The following is a 21,212-nucleotide window of genomic DNA, read 5'->3' as shown; positions in this document are numbered from 1 at the left end:
GAAAGCATTGGATGCGTGCACGTGGTTTGAGGTGTGTTTTAAAATGGCAGTTTAGGAGTTTGTGCGGCTCTATTTCCAACAAAGACGTTCCCTCGCCCATAACCTCCCGTTGCTCAGCAGTTTTGATACCTGTTATTAAACAAAGATGGCTGCAGTAGATTTATTCATGTTCCTTCACATGCGGAATATACCTGAAAGTGTCATCAACAAACTAAAAGAAGACAAGGTGAGGATACTTATTAACTTTTATATAAAGTAAGAAATAGCCTACTTTTAATGTTGCTATTTTACTGTAGGAAATACCATTTAGCAAACGTTTTGCTTTTTACAGATCGACACCAATGTCATAGGCATTATGACAGATAAGGAGTTAAGCAATTATCTCGAAAGATATGGGGATCGACTTGCGCTCAGAGCATTTTGCCGTCAAAGAACTGTGACAAACGAAGAGTCGGGTGGAGCCGAGACAGTGAAGTCCTCCCTCATGCAGAAATTAAGAGACAGGTTAAGAACTCCTAATACTGTACAAGGCACCGCTACTGGCCAAAAAAATGCAGCCAAAATCACCCGGCGGGTTGAAATGGGATGGCTCCACTCTGAGAGTGGAATGTATCACCAGGTTAGAACGAGAAAAGGAGGAGGAACACGGAATCTGTCGGTCCAGAAATCAGTGACTATGGGTGAACTGTTGGAGACAGGCAAATGCTTGTTTTTTTGCAAATGGGCATTCATCAAAAGGACTGATAGAAGACTTCGAGTTTGACATTTGTGATTACAGTCACAGTCCTGTGCCCCGTGAAGTCACGGTGGGCCAGCTGTACGAACAGACTAAACTAAAAATGCTACGCGTCTACACAGCCACCAAGTCTAACAACATTCTACTTCTCTCTGATGAATCATCGGACATGGAGCCAACACAGAAAACGCCGCTGAAAGTAATTATCCTCTGCCACATTTGTGATATCAATACATAGATTACTGTAGGTATTCCATTTATATTGATTGCATGCGTCGCCAGGCTCTGCTTTTTATCCACAGACTTATCAGATTTAATGTTTTATTATCTCTAGCAGGGGTGTCAAAAGTGTGCCCCGGAGGCCATTTGCGGCCCACAGCTAATGTTTTAAAGGCCCACGTCACATTCTAAAAATACTAATAAAATAAATAAAAAATAACAAAAGTGGAATGAAAAAGTTTAGAGGTGAAATGTAATTTAGAAAAAGGTGCACTGTTGACTAATAAAACAAAGCTGTTTTTTCTTTAAAACTGTCATTGCTCAAAACATAATATTGAATGAAAATGTATGTTTTTATGAATTATTGACCTATCCTAGGCAGCTGAGATAGGCTCCAGCACCCCCTGTGATCCGGAAAGGGACAAGCAGTAGAAAATGGATGGATGGATGGATGGATGTTTGTTTGCCACAAAAAAACATAGTTTTGTTTGACAAAAAGGGTATAAAACAAACAAACGAAACAACATTAAAAAAAAACTTAGAAATGAGGCATAGATCTGAAGTTATTGTAGACTCTAGAGATTTAAGCGTAAATAAAAAATGTATGTATGCCCTGGCACACCATTATCATCATTTCATGACCCAAGCAAAAAAGTGTTTACACTTTTATACTGAAATAAATACACCTACCACTTATTAAATAATCATACAGAAACAAATTAAGTTAGAATCCATGAAGGAAAGAAGAATGTGAATGAATGTTTATAACTGAAGACATTTACATATGCATTAAAATGTGTTTTCTTTTGTATTATTTGTTTAATGGATTAAGTAACGTCTATAACAACCTTTTTCCAAAACACAATACAGAATGTGAGATATAACAGGATAATGCATACATTTATCATTTGTTTTAAAAAGCTTACAAAAAAGTGGAACCCCCAAAATTTAGTGTGGAGCCCCATTTTGAAAATTCCTAGCGCCAATACTGATTATGGTTGTGTACCACACCTGTCTCATATGACGGATATGATGTTGATATTCACCTTTGCTTTCTTACCTGTGGTCTTATTCAATGTGATCTGTACTTTCACAGATGTCTTTTTTTTTTAGGATAAATCTAGTGTCTTATTTCTATGTCAAGTCTGTATAAGCTCACAATTTGCTGCTCACCGTTTTATAGGCTAGGTCTAGGACAATGAAGACACGATCCTTGAGGAACAAGACCAGGAGACTCAATGAAGTGGATCATCCAGAAAGCTCCTCTGATTTAGATCTATCTCCAAGTGGCTCAATGCAGCAAAACCATGAACAAGTAAGCACTCGTATTGCATTTTTATGGAACCAGTCTGTGCTAAACAGTACTGAACTTGTGTTGTCTGAAGATTTTATTGTACCAAAATGTTCAGTATTCATTAAAATTCAAACATATTTTTATAGTTATAGTTTCCTGTAGTGTCATTTAAATTAAATCTGCATGACACAGGAGCTATGTTTATTATAAATCACAAGTGAAATATATGAGGGCACAGAAATGGCCTTTAAGAAACCATAATTTATAGTTTTAGTTTTAAATCTCCAGTTAAGATGGAAGTCTGCGAATGCTTTAAATGTTATCCTACATTAAGTAAAAATGCATACACCAAATAATTTACTCAGGTGCAGAGTGTTATAGTCACATGAATATATATAGCAGCTTCCATCCATCCATCCATTTTCTACCGCTTGTCCCTTTTGGGATCGCGGGGGTTGCTGGTGCCTATCTCAGCTGCATTTGGGCGGAAGGTGGGGTACACCCTGGACAAGTTGCGACCTCATCACAGACAGACAACATTCACATTCACACACTAGGGCCAATTTAGTGTTGCCAATCAACCTATCCCCAGGTGCATGTCTTTGGAGGTGGGAGGAAGCCGGAGTACCCGGCAGCTTGGATGAGATTATTCAAACTATAGATAATATGATAGGTTGATTGGCAACCCTAAATGGCCCCTAGTGTGTGAATGTGAGTGTGAATGTTGTCTGTCTATCTGTGTTGGCCCTGCGGTGAGGTGGCGACTTATCCAGGGTGTACCCTGCCTTCCGCCCAATTGTAGCTGAGTAGGCAGGCACCAGCGCCCCCCGCCACCCTAAAGGGAATAAGCGGTAGAAAATGGATGGATGGATGGATAATACATTTGTTTGTTTTCTTGTTTTTTATATGAAATGATCAATAGAGAAGAGAGACAATCAGCCAGTCAAGATCTGCAACTCCTGAGATGGGTAACACAGAGCTCCTGCATACACAACCTACTGAGGATGTTGGGAGTCATACTCAGCAGTCAACAAGAAGGCATGGATCTGAAGATGACTGTTTAACGCCTGTGCCAAGTCAAGATGCAGACCAGTTGTTAAGTGATGTCTCAGATTCCCCTCTTAATCCTGCCATTCAACAATCTCTTGAGGACTCTGAAGTGAAGTTTGGACCCATTGTTGGTGATGATAGTGATTCTCAAGACACCACACTTCCCTGGAATCCACATGACTTGAGCAGCATGCAGGTACAATGTAGCACTAACGTCTTACAGTCCTGTAAAATTGTTACATTTTACATTTTTAAAATGTACAAAAACTGTAACATTACCATCCGAAGATCTTTCATCCTAAGCATATGTTTTTAGATTCATGTTTCATCCAAACATTCCAAAACTCATTTGTAATTTAATGCATCGTTGTATGAAATAGAAAAGCGGCAAATCTAAAACCACAACATTATCACCATTTTTGCATGCTATTTGATACATTGATTGTCAAAATCTTTGATTCTCTTCTGTTCACAAAAGGATTAATCAATCAATAATCACACCTAATTACCTTTTTAAAATATCTTGCAGCATTCCACATTCAATGATGGTCCTGTATCATCAAGCTGTCTTCCAGCATCACCAGATCCATTTGACAAAGAAATCCTTATTTTGAAATTAAGACGAGTAAACATAGTTGATGATGTCCTTAATGTCTTCATGGATCCAAAAGTACTGAATGCTCGTCTAAGAATGGAGTTTACAAATGAGAAAGCTATGGACAGTGATGGTGTGTCAAGAGAGGCGTACTCCGCATTCTGGGACCACTTCTTGGACCAGTGTGAGGGGGAAGATGAACGAGTACCCAGGCTACGACCAGACTATTCTGAGAAGAAATGGCAAGCGCTCGGAAGAGTGTGGTTGAAAGGATACCTGGACCACAAAATCCTACCAATCAGATTGTCACCAGCCTTTGTTCTTGCCTGTTGTAAAGGAGTTAGCTCAGTGGATGAAGAACTATTAATGATGTCATTTGCCAGATTTCTTTCAGAAAATGAGCGTGTGTCGCTTGAAAAAGCACTACAGGGTACCATTGATGAAACTGTTGAGGAGGACTTACTTGATGTCTTCTCCAGAATGGGCTCACACTGCCTGCCCCCTAAAAACAATTTACGGGCTGCTATTTTAACAATGGCCCACAAAGCTCTTCTTCAAGAGCCAAAGTTTATAATTGACTGTTTCCACTCCAGTGTTCATAATGCTATGCCAACGCTCATAACCACAGACAACATAATGGAGATATATGACTCTAAGAGGCCAACTAACAAGAAAGTGGCCCAGATGATAAAACCATCACTTGAAAGCCTAAATCCACAAGAGCAGACTGCTCTTAACCACCTGCTACGGTATGTGAGAAGCATCGACCAAAGAAAATTGGAGATTTTCTTACGCTTCTGCACAGGATCTACTGTGCTGTGCAAAGACACAATTGAAGTCATTTTTAACACATTGTGTGGTTTAAGTCGCAGGCCTGTAGCACACACATGTGGAGCAGTTCTTGAGTTACCATGCACTTACATCACATACCCTGAGTTTCGCAAATAATTTTTTTCTGGGAACATGTACATGATTCGGGGGCGACCACTGGGCACCCTGTCATTCTTTGATGGTCTGATGACATGTGCATCCCACACATTGATGGTCTCGTCTAATTCATCCTGGAAAAACAGTACAGAGAGAAAGAAAAGTACATTAATATGCAATTTGTTATTCTCATCATGTGCTCTTTAATTTAGTTATGAGATTACTTCAAATAAATTATGTTAAATCTTGAGGTTTTTGATGACGTTAGGAGAAAATGAGTGGAAAAGGCCAAATATAAATATATAAATTAATAAACATAAATGAATAAAAACAGTTTGCTGCCCAGTATGCCTGTACGGGGGGGGGGGGGGGGGGGGGTTATTAGGGCTACCAAACCCCCCGACACTGATGATGAATTAATAGGGTATTGTAGGACACCAATAACAGTAATTAAGAAGACACATAGACATGAGACACAAGTGCTAATATTCACACCCACTGTCTGCTCATGGAAGGATGTTAAAAGACAAAAACGAAAATGTAATTCAGTAGTTTTTCCATTAGATGGCACTGTTGTACTGTTGATTCATTCCATCTCTGCAGACCACTTGTAAAAAAGAGATGCACTTGCTATATTACATGTGTGTGCATGCCAGTCAATAAAAACATCAGAAAATAGATAAAACAATGCATTGTCGCTTACCTGAATGAAGCTCATAAAGCAGAACTGAATTAGACCTCGGTCCAAGTATGTACCACCGAACAAACCACGGTCCTTCAGGTCAGTGAACATAGAGATATAGAACTCCATTGATTCTCTTCTGAGGAAACCCCACCAACTCTCTATGCGCTGATTTGGTGTGCTTGCCCCTTCGATGTAGCTGTCAATACCAGAACCGTCATCAATGTTGCGACGGAGAAAACGCTGAAAGTCTCCGACTTTAACATTTTCAGTGCCCCGATCGCCTCTGACAATCCTCGGACAACCACCAAATTTCTTCACTGCCTCCATATAGTAGCCTCCAATGATTTTTGGGTCACTGCTGGTCGTAAATGCATTCATCCAGATAATTTTCCGGGAAATCCGTCAATACAGCCGTTTATACAGATACCAAATGGTTTCAGTTTGTCATAAGAGTCAAAGTGCCAAATATAATTGGGCCCTTTTGCGAAATAGTTGCGACGATGGAGCCGTCTCCTTGCTCTGAGTTCAACACCCCTCGGGTCAAGTTCTTTAAGAATTAAGCGTACTTCTTCTTTCTTGACGTGTAATCCATCCTCCTTGCATTTAGTGTACATCCACCTATATCCACACAGCAGGCCACTTGTTTGTAACTGCTGCTGAATGAAATCTACCAAGCGATCCAAAGAGGTGTATCCTTTGCGCCGAAACAAACTACATGCCTTCATAATTCGTTTTAAATGTCTTTCAGACACAATATACCGATGACGACTTGCAAGCAAAGCAGCAATGTCCTTACAATGAAGTCCGAGTTGGAAAAACAGCCGAATTAACTCCTGAACTGCCATTTTAACACACACCTCAAACCACGCGCACGCATCCAATGCTTTCTCGTGGCCACGAGAAACTATCTCGTGGCCACGAGAAACTATCTCGTGGCCACGAGAAACTATCTCGTGGCCACGAGAAACTATCTCGTGGCCACGAGAAACTATCTCGTGGCCACGAGAAACTATCTCGTGGCCACGAGAAACTATCTCGTGGCCACGAGAAACTATCTCGTGGCCACGAGAAACTTTTTATTTAAAAAAAAAAAAAAAAAAGTTTTTATTTTTTTTATAGAAAGTTTCTCGTGGCCACGAGAAAGTTTCTCGTGGCCACGAGATAGTTTCTCGTGCGCACGAGATACATGTCTAAAAAAATAAATCCCATGTCCCTTTAGGGGCTCCGTACGTTTAAGTCGTAGAGATGTTTTTTTTTTTCTAATAATCACCCATGTAAATATTCACTGAAAACACTAGTGAGAAAAATTAGAAGGAAAACCTGCGATTGAACAGTATTGTTTTAGTAATTAGTTCCAAAGACGGCCTCTCGGGGCAGTATAGTCACGTCCCGGTGTTTACAAGGAGCGAAGAAGAAGTGTCGCCAGATCCCGGAAGTGGACGTCCAAAGAGTGGCTGTCGGCACATTTTGGCGTCTAAAAGTAAGAATTTTCACGAGTTTGTCTTGATTACCTGCATAAGTAAACTGTTGTGTAATATATAACATTTAAATGTCGACGATAAAACATTAACTTTGTTCATTGTGTTTGTGTACTCAATGACATTTTACTCTCACTTTCCTTACTTGGCAGCAAGTCGAAAGTGAAATGTATTTGTTTTGACCAAACATATAAATACACAGGTGCTGTTCATATTATTAGAATATCATGAAAAAGTTGATTTATTTCAGTAATTGTATTCAGAACGAGAAACTTACATATTATATCAATTCATTACACACAAAGAAATGTTTATTTCTTTAAATTTTGAAGATTAGTATTGACAATTACTGAAAATCCCAAATTCAGTATCTCAGAAAATTAGAATATTAGTTACGACTAGTACCCAAAAATATTTTTTAGAAATGTGGGCCAACTGAAAAGTATGAACATGGAAAGTTTCAGCATGTATGGCAATCAATACTTAGTTGCAGCTCCTTTTGCCTGAATTGCTGCAGCAATACGGCGTGGCATGGAGTCCACCAGTCTGTTGCACCCTCAGGTGTTATGAGAGCCCAGGTTGCTTTAATTATGGCCTTCAGCTCTTCAGCATTGTTGGGTCTGGCATCTGGCATCTTCCGCTTCACAATACCCCATAGGTTTTCTATGGGGTTAAGGTCAGGTGAGTTTGCAGGCCAATCAAGAACAGGGATACCATGGTCCTTAAACCAGGTACTGGTAGATTTGGCACTGTGTGCAGGTGCCAAGTCATGTTGGAAAATGAAATCTTCACCTCCATAAAATTGGTCCGCGGCAGGCAGCATAAAGTGTTCTAAAACTTCCTGGTAGGCTGCTGCATTGACCCTAGACCTCAGGAAACACAGTGGACCAACACCAGCAGATGACATGGCACCCCAGACCATTACCGATTGTGGAAATTTGACACTGGACTTCAGGCAACGTGGATTCTGTGCCTCTCCTGTCTTCCTCCAGACTCTGGGACCTTGATTTCCAAAGGAGATACAAAATTTACTTACATCTGAAAACATAACTTTGGACCACTCAGCAGCAGTCCAGTCCTTTTTTTCTTGAGCCCAGGCGAGACGCTTTTGACGTTGTCTCTTATTCAAGAGTGGCTTTACACAAGGAATGCGACAGCTGAAGCCCATATCTTACATACGTCGGTGCGTGGTGGTTCTTGAAGCACTGACTCCAGCTGCAGTCCACTCTTTGTGGATCTCCCCCACATTTTTGAATCGGTTTTGTTTGACAATCCTCTCCAGGGCGCGGTTATCCCTCTTGCTTGTATACTTTTTTCTACCACATCTTTGTCTTCCCTTCGCCTCTCTATTAATGTGCTTGGACACAGAGCTCTGGGAACATCCAACCTCTTTGGCAATGACCTTTAGTGTCTTGCCCTCTTTCTTTAAAGTATCCATGGTCATCTTTTGGACAGTTGTCAAGTCAGCAGTCTTCCCCATGATTGTGTGTCATACAGAATCAAAACAAGAGACCATTAAAAGGCTTTTCCAGGTGTTTTGAGATAGTTAGCTAATTAGAGTGTGGCACCAGGTGTCTTCAATATCTGACCTTTTCACCATATTCTAATTTTCTGAGATGTTGAATTTAAGGTTTTCATTGGTTGTCAGCTATAATCATCTCCTTTTTGGCAAAAAACACTTGAAATGTATCAGTCTGTTTAGAATGAATGTGTACATTCTACAAGTTTGACTTTCTAAGTGGAATTAATGAAATAAATCAACTTTTTCATGATATTCTAATAATATGACCAGCACCTGTGTGTGTGTGTGTGTGTGTGTGTGTGTGTGTGTGTGTGTGTGTGTGTATGTATATGTGTGTGTGTGTGTATGTATGTATATATATATGTGTATATATGTATACCAAGGTGTATATATGTGTGTATATGTATGTATACATGTGTATATATGTGTGTATATCTATGTATACATGTGTATATATGTGTGAATATGTATGTATATGAATGTGTGTATATGTATGTATATATATATATATATATATATATATATATATATATATATATATATATATATATATCCATATATATGTATGTGTACATGTGTGTATATATATGTATATATAAATGTGTGTGAGTATATATATGTGTGCATATATATATGCATATATATGTGTCTGTGTATGTATATACACATGTGTATATATGTATGTGTATATATATACATATACGTGTATATATACCGTATTTCCTTGAATTTCCGCCGGGGCGCTAACTAATTTAAAACCTCTTCTCACTCCTGCGCTTACCAAAGGCATGCGGTAAAAGTAAGCATGCGCTAATTATTTTAAAACCTCTTCTCACTCCGGCACTTACCAAAGGCATGCAGTAAAAATTTGAGTGTGACGTAAGCTTGGACCTTAAATCCTACTGAATATCTCTTCATCTTCTTCCCTTTATGCGATTTCAAATTACCGGTATTGAAATCAGCCTCCTCGATTTTGAAAATGATGACATGGGAAGTGTCTCTTGTGACGTCTAGAGTTTGACCAGGCGGTAATACTAAGCATGCGCTAATTATTTTTGCGAAGCGAATTTGACCCGGCGTGGCGCAGTGGGGAGAGTGGCCGTGCGCAACCCGAGCGTCCCTGGTTCAATTCCCACCTAGTACCAACCTCGTCACGTCCGTTGTGTCCTGAGCATGACACTTCACCCTTGCTCCTGATGGGTACTGGTTGGCGCCTTGCATGGCAGCTCCCTCCATCAGTGTGTGAATGGGTAAATGTGGAAGTAGTGTCAAAGCGCTTTGAGTACCTTGAAGGTAGAAAAGCGCTATACAAGTACAACCCATTTATTTGACCCGGCAGTAATTCAAGGCAGGCGCATACTATATGCCCTACGGCAATTCAAGGAAATATGGTATGTTTATATATATTTATATATGTATATGTGTGTACATATTTATGTCTGTGTGTGTGTATATGTATGTGTATATATATATATATATATATATATATATATATATATATATATATATATATATATATATAGTTTTGTGAAAAACTGTAAAAATAGTGCCTTCCTGTCTCTGCAAGGTTAGTGTCTTTAATAACTATGAATTGATTTGCGCAGTCTATAAATCTTGTATGTAAAAGGCTGCAAAAAAAGAATGAATAAAAAAACAGAAGCTGAATTCAGCTAAAGTTAGAAAGAAAGTATCACTGATTGTCACACACACACTAAGTGTGGTGAAATTCTCTGCATTTGACCCATCAACCTTGATAACCCTCTGGAAGGTGAGAGGAGCAGTGAGCAGCAGCAGTGGCCGCGCCCGGGAATCATTTTAGGTGATCCAACCCCCAATTCTAACCCTTGATGCTGAGTGCCAAGCAGGGAGGCAATGGGTCTCATTTTTATAGTCTTTGGTATGACTCGGCCGGGGTTTGAACTCATGACCTTCCAGTCTCAGAGCGAACACTCTAACCACAAGGTTATTGAATAAGTTATTAATTAGACTTTCATAGCGGTTTATCAGTAAATCCTAAGCCCAAATAAAGAATCCCAACAACCTGTAAATCCATAAGATGAATATCAGTCTAAACCAGGGGTCAGCAACCTTTTTGAAACCAAGAGCTACTTCTTGGGTACTGATTAATGCGAAGTGCTACCAGTTTGATACACACTTAAATAAATTGCCAGAAATAGCCAATTTGCTAAATTTACCTTTTAATAAATACATCTATATATATATATATATATATATATATATATAAAAATTGGGTTTTCTCTTTCATTCCGTCTTACATTTTTTTTCCTTTACGGTAGGTTTTTTGTGGAGAATAAGTGATGAAAAAAACACTTAATTGAACGGTTTAAAAGAGTAGAAAACGCAAAAAAAAAAAGAAAATTAAATTTTGAAACATATTTTATCTTCAATTTCGACTCTTTAAAATTCAAAATTCAACCAAAAAAAATTAGAAGAATTTATGGAACATCATTAGTAATTTTTCCTGATTAAGATTAATTTTAGAATTTTGATGACATGTTTTAAATAGGTTAAAATCCAATCTGCACTTTGTTAGAATATATAACAAGTTGGACCAAGCTATATTTCTAACAAAGACAAATTATTATTTCTTCCAGATTTTCCAGAACAAAAATTTTAAAAGAAATTCAAGACTTTGAAATAAGACTTAAATTTGATTCTACAGATTTTGTAGATTTGCCAGAACAATTTTTTTGAATAAGTTTGAAGAAATATTTCACAAATATTATTCGTCGAAAAAAACAGAAGCTAAAATGAAGAATTAAATTAAAATGTATTTATTATTCTTTACAATAAAAAAAAATACTTGAACATTGATTTAAATTGTCAGGAAAGAAGAGGAAGGAATTTAGAAGGTAAAAAAGGTATATGTGTTTAAAAATCCTACAATCATTCTTAAGATTGTATTTTTTCTCTAAAATTGTCTTTCTGAAAGTTATAAGAAGCAAAGTAAAAAAATAAATGATTTATTCAAACAAGAGAAGACCAAGTCTTTAAAATATTTTCTTGGATTTTCAAATTCTATTTGAGTTTTGTCTCTCTTAGAATTAAAAATGTCGAGCAAAGCGAGACCAGCTTGCTAGTAAATACCGTATTTCCTAGAATAGCTGCTGGGGCGCTAATTATTTTTTAACCTCTTTTCACTCCTGCGCTTAATCAAGGCACGCGGTAAAAGTAAGCAGGCGCTAATAATTTTAAAACCTCTTCTCACCCCTGTGCTTACCAATGGCATGCAGTAAAAAATTGAGTGTGATTAAAAAAAATAAAAAAATTCATCAGCGGCCGCGGCCCGTTGGTTGGGGACCACTGCTCTACATGTCATCGCGCCCACCTTTACACCATGCTATTTGCGTGCCGTTCGGACGCATGCATATCGCTGCTTCTCATATAAGATTGCAATGCATACTTGGTCAACAGCCATACCTTTTACACTGATGGTTGTGATATAAACAACTTTAACACTCTTACTAATATGCGCCACACTCTGTGAACCCACACCAAACACATTTCTGGAGAACATTGGCTCTGTAACACATTATAAACGCAACATAATTACCCAGAATTCCAATGCATCCATGACTCTTGGCTATATTATACACGCGCACCCAACCCCGCCCACCTCAACCGGCGCACAGAGAGAGAGAGGGGGGGGGGGGGGTTTGTTGCTGCTAGCGGGGTGTATAATATAGCCAAGAGTCATGGATGCATTGAAATTCTGGGTAATTCTTATGTTGCGTTTATAATGTATTACAGTGCCAATGTTCTCCAGAAATGTGTTTGGTGTGGGTTCACATAGTCTGGCGCATATTAGTAAGATTGTTAAAGACAAGTAGTTTTATATCGCAACCATCAGTGTGATCTGTATGCAGGGTATCCGCGGATCCTTAAAAAGTCTTAAATTCATGTATCTAAAATTAAGGTATTAGAAAGCCCTGCGATGAGGTGGCGACTTGTCCAGGGTGTACCCCGCCTTCTGCCCGATTGTAGCTGAGATAGGCGCCAGCGCCCCCCGCGACCCCAAAAGGGAATAAGAGGTAGAAAATGGATGGATGGATGGAAATTCCTAAAATGGCCTTAAATTAAGTACTCAATGGTCTTAAATTGTCGGGCCATTTTTTTTTTTTTTTTTTTTCCGGGGCATGTCTTTGAGTAAAAGTTACGGCACGTCTTCGAGTAAAAGTGAGTGATTTCAGCTCACTAATTTTTCTTTGTATCTCTTGAAGAGATACAAAGAAAAACTGAGTGAGCTGAAAAAGAGGCAGAACTCGTGAATGAGAACAGCCAGCTGAAGCTCAACTGAGGCTCATTTGAGTGTGTGTTCAGTGTTTTGTTGTTGTTATAATACTGTTTTGCACTATTATTGACCGAATGTAATTTATTTTTACCCTCACCTCGGTTATTATGTTTTTACTGGCGTTGGTGTTGGTTTGTTTGTTTTGGATGTCAAAGTTTTTGGATCTCTCAAGATTTTTAATAAGCTGTTTGGCAGAGTGGTGCTTATCAGTGTGTTTATTAATAAACATACAAAAAGTAAACTTGACTGATTGTCACTGAGGTTGTAGTACAGTGGGATCCCCAACCATCGCTTATATTTATAGATTTTTTTTTTTTTTTTCGGTCTTAAATTTCATTCAAGGTGGCATTAAAAAGGTCTTAAAAAGTCTTAAATTTGACTTGCTGAAACCTGCAGATACCCTGGTATGGCTGTGGAACAAGACCCCTGGTTTACACATAGTAAAAGCAATAAAAACCTCCTCCGCCATTTTGGAAGTGACGACAGGGGAAGCGTCACTCGTGACGTCACGACTTTGACCCGGCGGTAAAAGTAAGCGTGCGCTAATAAATTTGGGGAGCGAGTTTGACCCGGCAGTAATTCAAGGCAGGCGCATATTACATGCCCGGCGGCTATTCAAGGAAATACGGTAAATAAAATTTAAAAAATAGAGGCAGCTCACTGGTAAGTGCTGCTATTTGAGCTATTTTTAGAACAGGCCATCGGGTGACTCATCTGGTCCTTACGGGACCCCTGGTCTAAAGCTTAATAAACTGCAACAAAGGCTATGTTGACATTGCAGGGTTGGATGTTAATCTTTGTATTGGTGTGCAGCTCCACTGCCTTATATCTGGATTTTCTACATCAAAGTGCAACAACATGGCTGGATTTTAGGTAGTTACCGCTCTTATGTGGCAATTTTGCATGATCCCAGCAGACAAGAAAGTGAAACGATGTTACCATTCCTTACCCGGTTGCCTCCCTCCTATCAGGTCATGGCGGAGCCCAGAGTATCCTCCATCGATGGCAAGCTCGCCGAAGAGTTCGCCGCTCCCTCCCACGTGGACGAGGTCAAGGAAAAGATGGCCACCTTTGCCCGGCGTCACGCCGAGGCCGGCCGCCGTGTGGTTCTCATCACCTCAGGGGGCACCAAAGTCCCCCTGGAGTCGCGCACCGTTCGATTCCTGGACAACTTCAGCAGCGGCAAGAGGGGCGCGTCATCGGCGGAGTATTTCCTGGACGCCGGCTATGCGGTCATCTTCCTGCACAGGCATCGCTCCCTCCATCCGTACAGCCGCACGTTCTCCGCCGTCAACATGCTGGACACCCTGCAGTTCAACGCGGGCGAGGTGGTGGTGAACCAGCAGGTGCTCCCGAACATTGCCAAAGTGCTGAAGCGCTACCGTGAAGTAACAGACGGGAAGCTCCTTCTCCCCGTCGACTTCAACACCCTGTCGGAGTATCTGCACCTGCTCAAAGCTGCAGCGCAGGCCCTCAGCACTATAGGTAGACCTGCAGTGGGAAGAAGCTAAACCTTGTTAGCACGCTGCTAATCGCTCCTTTGCTCTGCACACAGGATCCAAGGCTATGTTTTACCTGGCGGCGGCCGTGTCGGATTTCTACATCCCGGCATCTGAAATGCCCGAGCACAAAATTCAGTCTTCGAATGGACCTCTTCAAGTGAGTCTTTCGCACAGGGTTCCTGCAAAATTACAAACCCTCTTTCCATATGAGTTGGGAAATTGTGTTAGATGTAAATATAAATGGAATACAATGATTTGCAAATCATTTTCAACTCATATTCAGTTGAAAATGCTTTAAAGCAGGGATGTCAAACATGCGGCCCGCGGACAGGTTCGATCCGGCCCACGAGATGAGTTTGCCAAGTGTAAAATTGAGCTGCATTTTTAAGTTCTGTTCTAAATGTGTCCACTAGATGTCGCAGCAGTAAAATAAACAATCGGTAACTCCACTTACGATTAAAGTAGTTTGTGCAAATTTACAAAAAGTGAAGAGTGGCAATGACAAATGAGACATTTGATACAAAGAACAGTTTTTATCGATGCCTGTTATTGATGTTTTTGGTTCAATCTTAGATGGGCTGTGACTTAGTTTAATTGCTTTGTAGATACACTGAGATTAAGTCCAAGTTCATTATGTTCTTCAAAAATGCACCAATTTTTTTTCTCAGAATGTTTAAATAATTTGAAGTTTTTTATCACGAGTATTATTTGTTATTAGTACATTATCAGAATGTGCTTGTTTTATTTTGGGCCAAGGCAAAGCAAAGAAAACAATGTGAAGTTGCCGTTGTTGTATTTTTAAGTTATCATGCCATGATTTTACTCAACCGGCCCTCATGAGAGTAGATTTTCCTCCATGCGGCCCCTGAGATAAAATGACTTTTACATCCCTGCTTTAAAGACAACATATTTGATGTTAAAACTCATAAAAAATTTTGGGGGCAAATAATCATTAACTTAAGAATTTGATGCCAGCAACACGTGACAAAGAAGTTGGGAAAGGTGGCAATAAATACTGATAAAGTTGAGGAATGCTCATTAAACACTTATTTGGAACGTCCCATAGGTGTGCAGGCTAATTGGGAACAGGTGGGTCCAGTAAAGTCATCAAAAGGTTCAGAGAATCTGGAGAAATCACTGCACGTAAGCGATGATATTACGGACCTTTGATCCCTCAGGCGGTACTGCACCAAAAACCGACATCAGTGTGTAAAGGATATCACCACATGGGTTCAGGAACACTTCACAAAACCACTGTCAGTAACTACAGTTATTCGCTACATTTGTAAGTGCAAGTTAAAACTCTACTATGCAAAGCGAAAGCCATTTATCAACAACACCCAGGAACGCCGCCGGCTTCTCTGGGCCCGAGCTCATCCAAGATGGACTGATGCAAAGTGGAAAAAAGTTCTGTGGTCTGACGAGTCCACATTTCAAAATATATTTGGAAACTGTGGACATGGTGTCCTCCGGAATAAAGAGGAAAAGAACCATCCGGATTGTTATAGGCGCAAAGTTCAAAAGCCAGCATCTGTGATGGTATGGGGGCGCATTAGTGCTCAAGGCATGGGTAACTTACACATCTGTGAAGGCACCATTAATGCTGAAAGGTCCGTACAGGTTTTGGAGCAACATATGTTGTCATCCGAGCAACATTATCATGGACGCCCCTGCTTATTTCAGCAAAACAATGCCAAGCCACGTGTTACAACAGCGTGGCTTCATAGTAAAAGAGTGCGGGTACTTTCCTGGCCCGCCTGCAGTCCAGACATGTCTCCCATCGAAAATGTGTGGCGCATTATGAAGCGTAAAATACGACAAGACTGTTGAACAACTTAAGCTGTACATCAACATAATATTGTTTTTAACATGGCTGTGCAGCACTTTGGAAACGTTATTGTTGTTTAAATGTGCTATATAAATAAAGTGGATTGGATTGGATCAAGCAAGAATGGTAAAGAATTCCAGTTTCAAAGCTTCAACAATTAGTTTCCTCAGTTCCCAAACGTTTATTGAGTGTTGTTAAAAGAAAAGTTGATGTAACACAGTGGTGAACATGCCCTTTTCCAACTACTTTGGCACGTGTTGCAGCCATGAAAGTCTAAGTTAATTATTATTTGCACAAAAGAAAAGTTTGAGTTTAAACATCAAATATGTTGTCTTCGTAGTGCATTCAATTGAATATGGGTTGAAAAGGAATTGCAAATCATTGTATTCCGTTTATTTTTAAATCCAACACAATTTCCCAACTCATATGGAAACGGGGTTTGTACAAATACATCCCACATTTACGTACCTGTGCCTTTTTATACAATACCTAGAGGCGGGATATTGTGTGTGCGCAAAGTGGAGACCCCTGACGCACAGACATCTTCACCCCTGACTCACACCATTATGTGTCGCTGCTGTTTACACACAACAGTGACAAGATAAGACACGTCAGCCATTACAATTAGGGATGTGCAAATCAATATAGGACTATTTTAATGAAAGAGTACATAAGTGCCATTGCTGATTGGTTTTGCGTAATTAGGGCCTATTATCACTGGAGGATGAGGATTAACTGATAACTCAAAGGCCACAACCTTCTTCGTAGAGGTATATTTTACTCAGTGTAAATTCAAGGAACACAATAACAAACTGGCCACCAACGTTCACATTCACCGACCTCCAACCGGAGCCCGCGCGTAGAGCAATGGATGCTGGGAGGTACCGTAAATACACTAAAAGAGTGGCCGAACCGTAAGTACCATAAAAAAGCACAATGCAAAAACAGAACATTTACAATCTCCCACTTTTCTTTTTTAAACACAAAGCCACAGTCTGTAATTAATGTCCATAAGTATAAAAATGTAAGACCATAGTGACTAACACAAAAAAAACTGTCCACAAAAGAATAGTCTCTATTCCAGTTTCCACTCCAACACTGAGTGCTTTTAAGAGCTGAAGTGTGGATGCACCTCGTTTTGGCAAACAGTCTGCTAGCTGCTCTCATGTAGGTGCCAATAGTATCTGTGTGCCAATTAATATAGGACCATTTTCATGAAAGAGTACTGATTGGTTTTGCGTAATTAGGGCCTATTATCACTGGAGAATGAGGATTAACATGTTGCACACCGGAAGCTTGCCAGTAACAGGCAACCTAATAGCTAAGCTGACTTTAAACTAGAGGGTGCCCATTATGTCGATGGTGGAGGGTGTGTCAGTCCATTGCCAGCCAGACATTGAAAAATAGACCTAAAAGACCCAAAAATTGTCTTCACTATGTCATTTTGTCACTGGATTGATATTTACGGCTGGCTGCTGCCAGATCATTAAGAAAAAATGACCGGCAGAAAAGCGAGAAACACTATATTTCAAAACTCCCGCGCCGTACCTCCTGTCAAAACTCTAGAGACCGACTGCACATTTCCTGTCTTCACAATAAAAGCCCTGCTTCATCCTGCCTGCGCTAACAAAATAAGAGTCTCAGAAAGCTAGCGTGCACAAGCTAGCAAGCTACTGAGTGTGCTGCCAATGTGTTTGTTGGAAAGTGTATAAAAGAGTATGGAAGCTGGACAAATAATATGCCAAAAACTAACCACTTTCATGTGGTATTGGACAGGAAGGAGGACTTTTTTTGTCCTCCATTCGAAAATGTGGGTGTTGTCAGCACTACTGTCTGATTCCAATCAATGCAAGTTATCAGAATCAGGTAATACACCAACTTATATTCTTGTCTTCATGAAAGAAAGGAATCGATATGTGTTAAACATGCTTGTACAAACCCCGTTTCCATATGAGTTGGGAAATTGTGTTAGATGTAAATATAAACGGAATACAATAATTTGCAAATCCTTTCCAACCCATATCTAATTGAATGCACTACAAAGACAAGATATTTGATGTTCAAACGCATAAACTTTTTTTTTGTGCAAATAATTAACTTAGAATTTCATGGCTGCAACACGTGCCAAAGTAGTTGGGAAAGGGCATGTTCACCACTGTGTTACATCACATTTTCTTTTAACACTCAAACGTTTGGGAACTGAGGAAACTAATTGTTGAAGCTTTGAAAGTGGAATTCTTTCCCATTCTTGCTTCATGTAGAGCTTCAGTCATTCAACAGTCCGGGGTCTCTGCTGTTGTATTTTACGCTTCATAATGCACCACACATTTTCGATGGGAGACAGATCTGGACTGCAGGCAGGCCAGGAAAGTACCCGCACTCTTTTACTACGAAGCCATGCTATTGTAACACATGGCTTGGCATTGTTTTGATGAAATAAGCGGGGGCGTGCATGATAACGTTGCTTGGATGACAACATATGTTGTTCCAAAACCTGTATGGACCATTCAGCATTAATGGTGCCTTCACAGATGTGTAAGTTACCCATGCCTTGGGCACTAATACACCCCCATACCATCAGACAGCCTAGCTTTTGAACTTTGCCCCTATAACATTCCGGATGGTTATTTCCTCTTTGTTTCAGAGGACACCACGTCCACAGTTTACAAATACAATTTGAAATGTTGACTCGTCAGACCACAGAACACTTTTCCACTTTGCACCATCAATCTTAGATGAGCTCAGGCCCAGCGAAGCCGGCGGCGTTCCTGGGTGTTGTTGATAAACGGCTTTCGTTTTGCATAGCAGAGTTTTAACTTGCACTTACAGATGTAGCGACCAACTGTAGTTACTGACAGTGGTTTTATGAAATGTTTCTGAGCCCATGTGGTGATATCCTTTACACACTGTCGCTTTTTGATGCAGTACCGCCTGAGGGGATCAAAGGTCCGTAATATCATCGCTTACGTGCAGTGATTTCTCCAGATTCTCTGAACCTTTTGATGATTTTACTGATCATAGATGGTAAAATCCCAAAATTCCTTGCAATAGCTCGTTGAGAAATGTTGTTCTAAAACTGTTCAAAAATATGCTTACAAAGTGGTGACTCTCGCCCCATCCTTGTTTGTGAATTACTTAGCATTTAATGGAAGCTGCTTTTATACCCAATCATGGCACCCACCTGTTCCCAATCAGCCTGCACACATGTGGGATGTTCCAAATAAGTGTTTGATGAGCATTCCTCAACTTTATCAGTATTTTTTGCCACCTTTCCCAACTTCTTTGTCACGTGTTGCTGGCATCAAATTTTAAACTTAATGATTTGCATTAAAAAAATGTTTATCAGTTTGAACATCAAATATGTTTTGTTTGTAGCATATTCAACTGAATATGGGTTGAAAATGATTTGCAAATCATTGTATTCCGTTTATATTTACATCTAACACAATTTCCCAACTCATATGGAAACCGGGTTTGTATTATCAATAAACACCTTTAACTTGTTAACAAAAACATCTCTTTCATAAATAAATATAAATGTGAATGAGGTAGATCCCCTCGATTAGGGAGAGTGGCCGTGCGCAACCCGAGGGTCACTGGTTCAAATCCAACCTAGAACCAACCTCGTCACGTCCGTTGTGTCCTGAGCAAGACACTTAACCCTTGCTCCTGATGGGTGCTGGTTGGCGCCTTGCATGGCAGCTCCCTCCATCAGTGTGTGAATGTGTGTGTGAATGGGTAAATGTGGAAGTAGTGTCAAAGCGCTTTGAGTACCTTGAAGGTAGAAAAGCGCTATACAAGTACAACCCATTTATCATTTATTAATTGAAAAGTAGCTCGCCTGCAGAAAATGCGGGCACCCCTGCTTTAAAAACACAAGAACTAAGGAAGGATGTTCCGATACCAATCATTCATGAGTGAGATCTGCTGATGCCGATAGGACGGCCATGCATCTCATAAGGTGGACTAAAAAAAATGTGGTTTAGTGTAAAAGTTACTAATATAGCTTTTTTGCTTTTCCTCTCAGCTGACCATGAATATGGTCCCTAAAATCCTGTCCCCGCTGGTGAAGGACTGGGCACCCAAGGCCTTCGTCATATCCTTCAAACTGGAGACGGACGCCAGCATCCTGCTGGAGAAGGCTCGGCGAGCTCTGGACACCTACAGGCACCAGGTGGTGGTGGCCAACGTGCTGGACTCCAGGCGGGGTTACGTGATGGTGGTGACCCCGACCAGCCAGGACGAGGTGGTGCTCTCCAAAGAGGACGCCAAAAACGAGGTGGAGATCGAGGAGAGGATCGTGACTAACTTGACCGCCGCGCACGACCATTTTATTACGCAGCAAGCGGGCTAAGCTTTATTGGCATCAGTTGGAGTTTGCTAAAAACGGTTAATCATGTCCTCAATCATTAAATCTATGCATCTTTTGTTTCAAGGTTGGTAATATTTTGAAGCAATGGAACCATCTTGCAATTATACGGTAGAAACAATAACTACTGTATTTAATCAAATGTAAGTTTATTTTTGGGGGAAAAATCCTTTAAAGGCCTACTGAAACCCACTACTACCGACCACGCAGTCTGATAGTTTGTATATCAATGTTGAAATATTAACATTGCAACAAATGCCAATACGGCCTTTTTATTTTAGTAAATTGAAATTTAAAATTTCTTGCGAAGTTTCCTGTTGAAAACGTCGCGGAATGATAACACGCGTATGATGACGGGTGTGTGTGGCGTTAAGTGGTTGGAGCGAACATTTCAGCCCAGCACCACACACGGCTAAAAGTCGTCTCTTTTCATCGCATAATTACACAGTATTTTGGACATCTGTGTTGCTGAATCTTTTGCAATTTGTTCAATTAATAATGGAGACTGCTGTTGGTGGAAAAGCGGTGGATTGCAGCGGCCTTTAGCAACCAAAACAAAGCCAGTGTTTCTTTGTTTGTTGTGAAGCTTTAATATGGAACAGAGCGGTCAAGCGAACATGTTTCCCGACCACATGTCAATTGGCAGGTTTCGGTGAGAAAATTGTGGTAAAAAGTCGGCTCTTACCGGAGACATC

At 40.2% G+C, this 21,212-nt stretch overlaps 2 protein-coding genes across 3 annotated transcripts; both read left to right on the top strand.

The window, feature by feature from the left end:
• Positions 1-377: 377 nt before the first annotated feature.
• Positions 378-5,083, top strand: LOC133543912 (uncharacterized). The gene is made up of 4 exons (XM_061888825.1): positions 378-935; positions 2,139-2,270; positions 3,172-3,495; positions 3,829-5,083. Exons 1-4 carry the CDS (start codon positions 840-842, stop codon positions 4,840-4,842), a joined length of 1,566 nt encoding a protein of 521 aa, XP_061744809.1. The 5' UTR covers positions 378-839; the 3' UTR covers positions 4,843-5,083.
• A 1,776-nt stretch (positions 5,084-6,859) lies between these two features.
• ppcs (phosphopantothenoylcysteine synthetase) lies at positions 6,860-20,583 on the top strand. Of its 2 annotated transcripts, none has more exons than XM_061888789.1 (4): positions 6,860-6,986; positions 13,790-14,303; positions 14,374-14,477; positions 20,176-20,583. In XM_061888789.1, the coding sequence occupies exons 2-4, from the start codon at positions 13,793-13,795 to the stop codon at positions 20,500-20,502; spliced, it is 942 nt and encodes a 313-aa protein (XP_061744773.1). In that variant the 5' UTR covers positions 6,860-6,986; positions 13,790-13,792; the 3' UTR covers positions 20,503-20,583. The 2 variants fall into 2 exon arrangements, with proteins under 2 accessions (XP_061744773.1, XP_061744782.1); XM_061888798.1 differs by lacking the exon at positions 6,860-6,986 and adding an exon at positions 13,619-13,691.
• Positions 20,584-21,212: the final 629 nt, after the last annotated feature.

This window comes from Nerophis ophidion, linkage group LG02 (genome assembly GCF_033978795.1).
Source record: "Nerophis ophidion isolate RoL-2023_Sa linkage group LG02, RoL_Noph_v1.0, whole genome shotgun sequence".
Classification (NCBI taxonomy): Eukaryota; Metazoa; Chordata; class Actinopteri; order Syngnathiformes; family Syngnathidae; genus Nerophis; species Nerophis ophidion.
The sequence above is the reverse complement of the archived record's forward strand: the minus strand, read 5'-3'. Positions and strand labels throughout refer to the sequence as shown.

Coding starts and splice junctions, on each gene's coding strand:
- LOC133543912 (XM_061888825.1), top strand. CDS start 840: ATGCTACGCGTCTACACAGCCACCAAGTCTAACAACATTCTACTTCTC. Junction 936..2,138: donor CACAGAAAACGCCGCTGAAA/GTAATTATCCTC, acceptor ACCGTTTTATAG/GCTAGGTCTAGGACAATGAA. Junction 3,496..3,828: donor ATGACTTGAGCAGCATGCAG/GTACAATGTAGC, acceptor AATATCTTGCAG/CATTCCACATTCAATGATGG.
- ppcs (XM_061888789.1), top strand. CDS start 13,793: ATGGCGGAGCCCAGAGTATCCTCCATCGATGGCAAGCTCGCCGAAGAG. Junction 14,304..14,373: donor GCAGGCCCTCAGCACTATAG/GTAGACCTGCAG, acceptor CTCTGCACACAG/GATCCAAGGCTATGTTTTAC. Junction 14,478..20,175: donor CTTCGAATGGACCTCTTCAA/GTGAGTCTTTCG, acceptor TTTTCCTCTCAG/CTGACCATGAATATGGTCCC.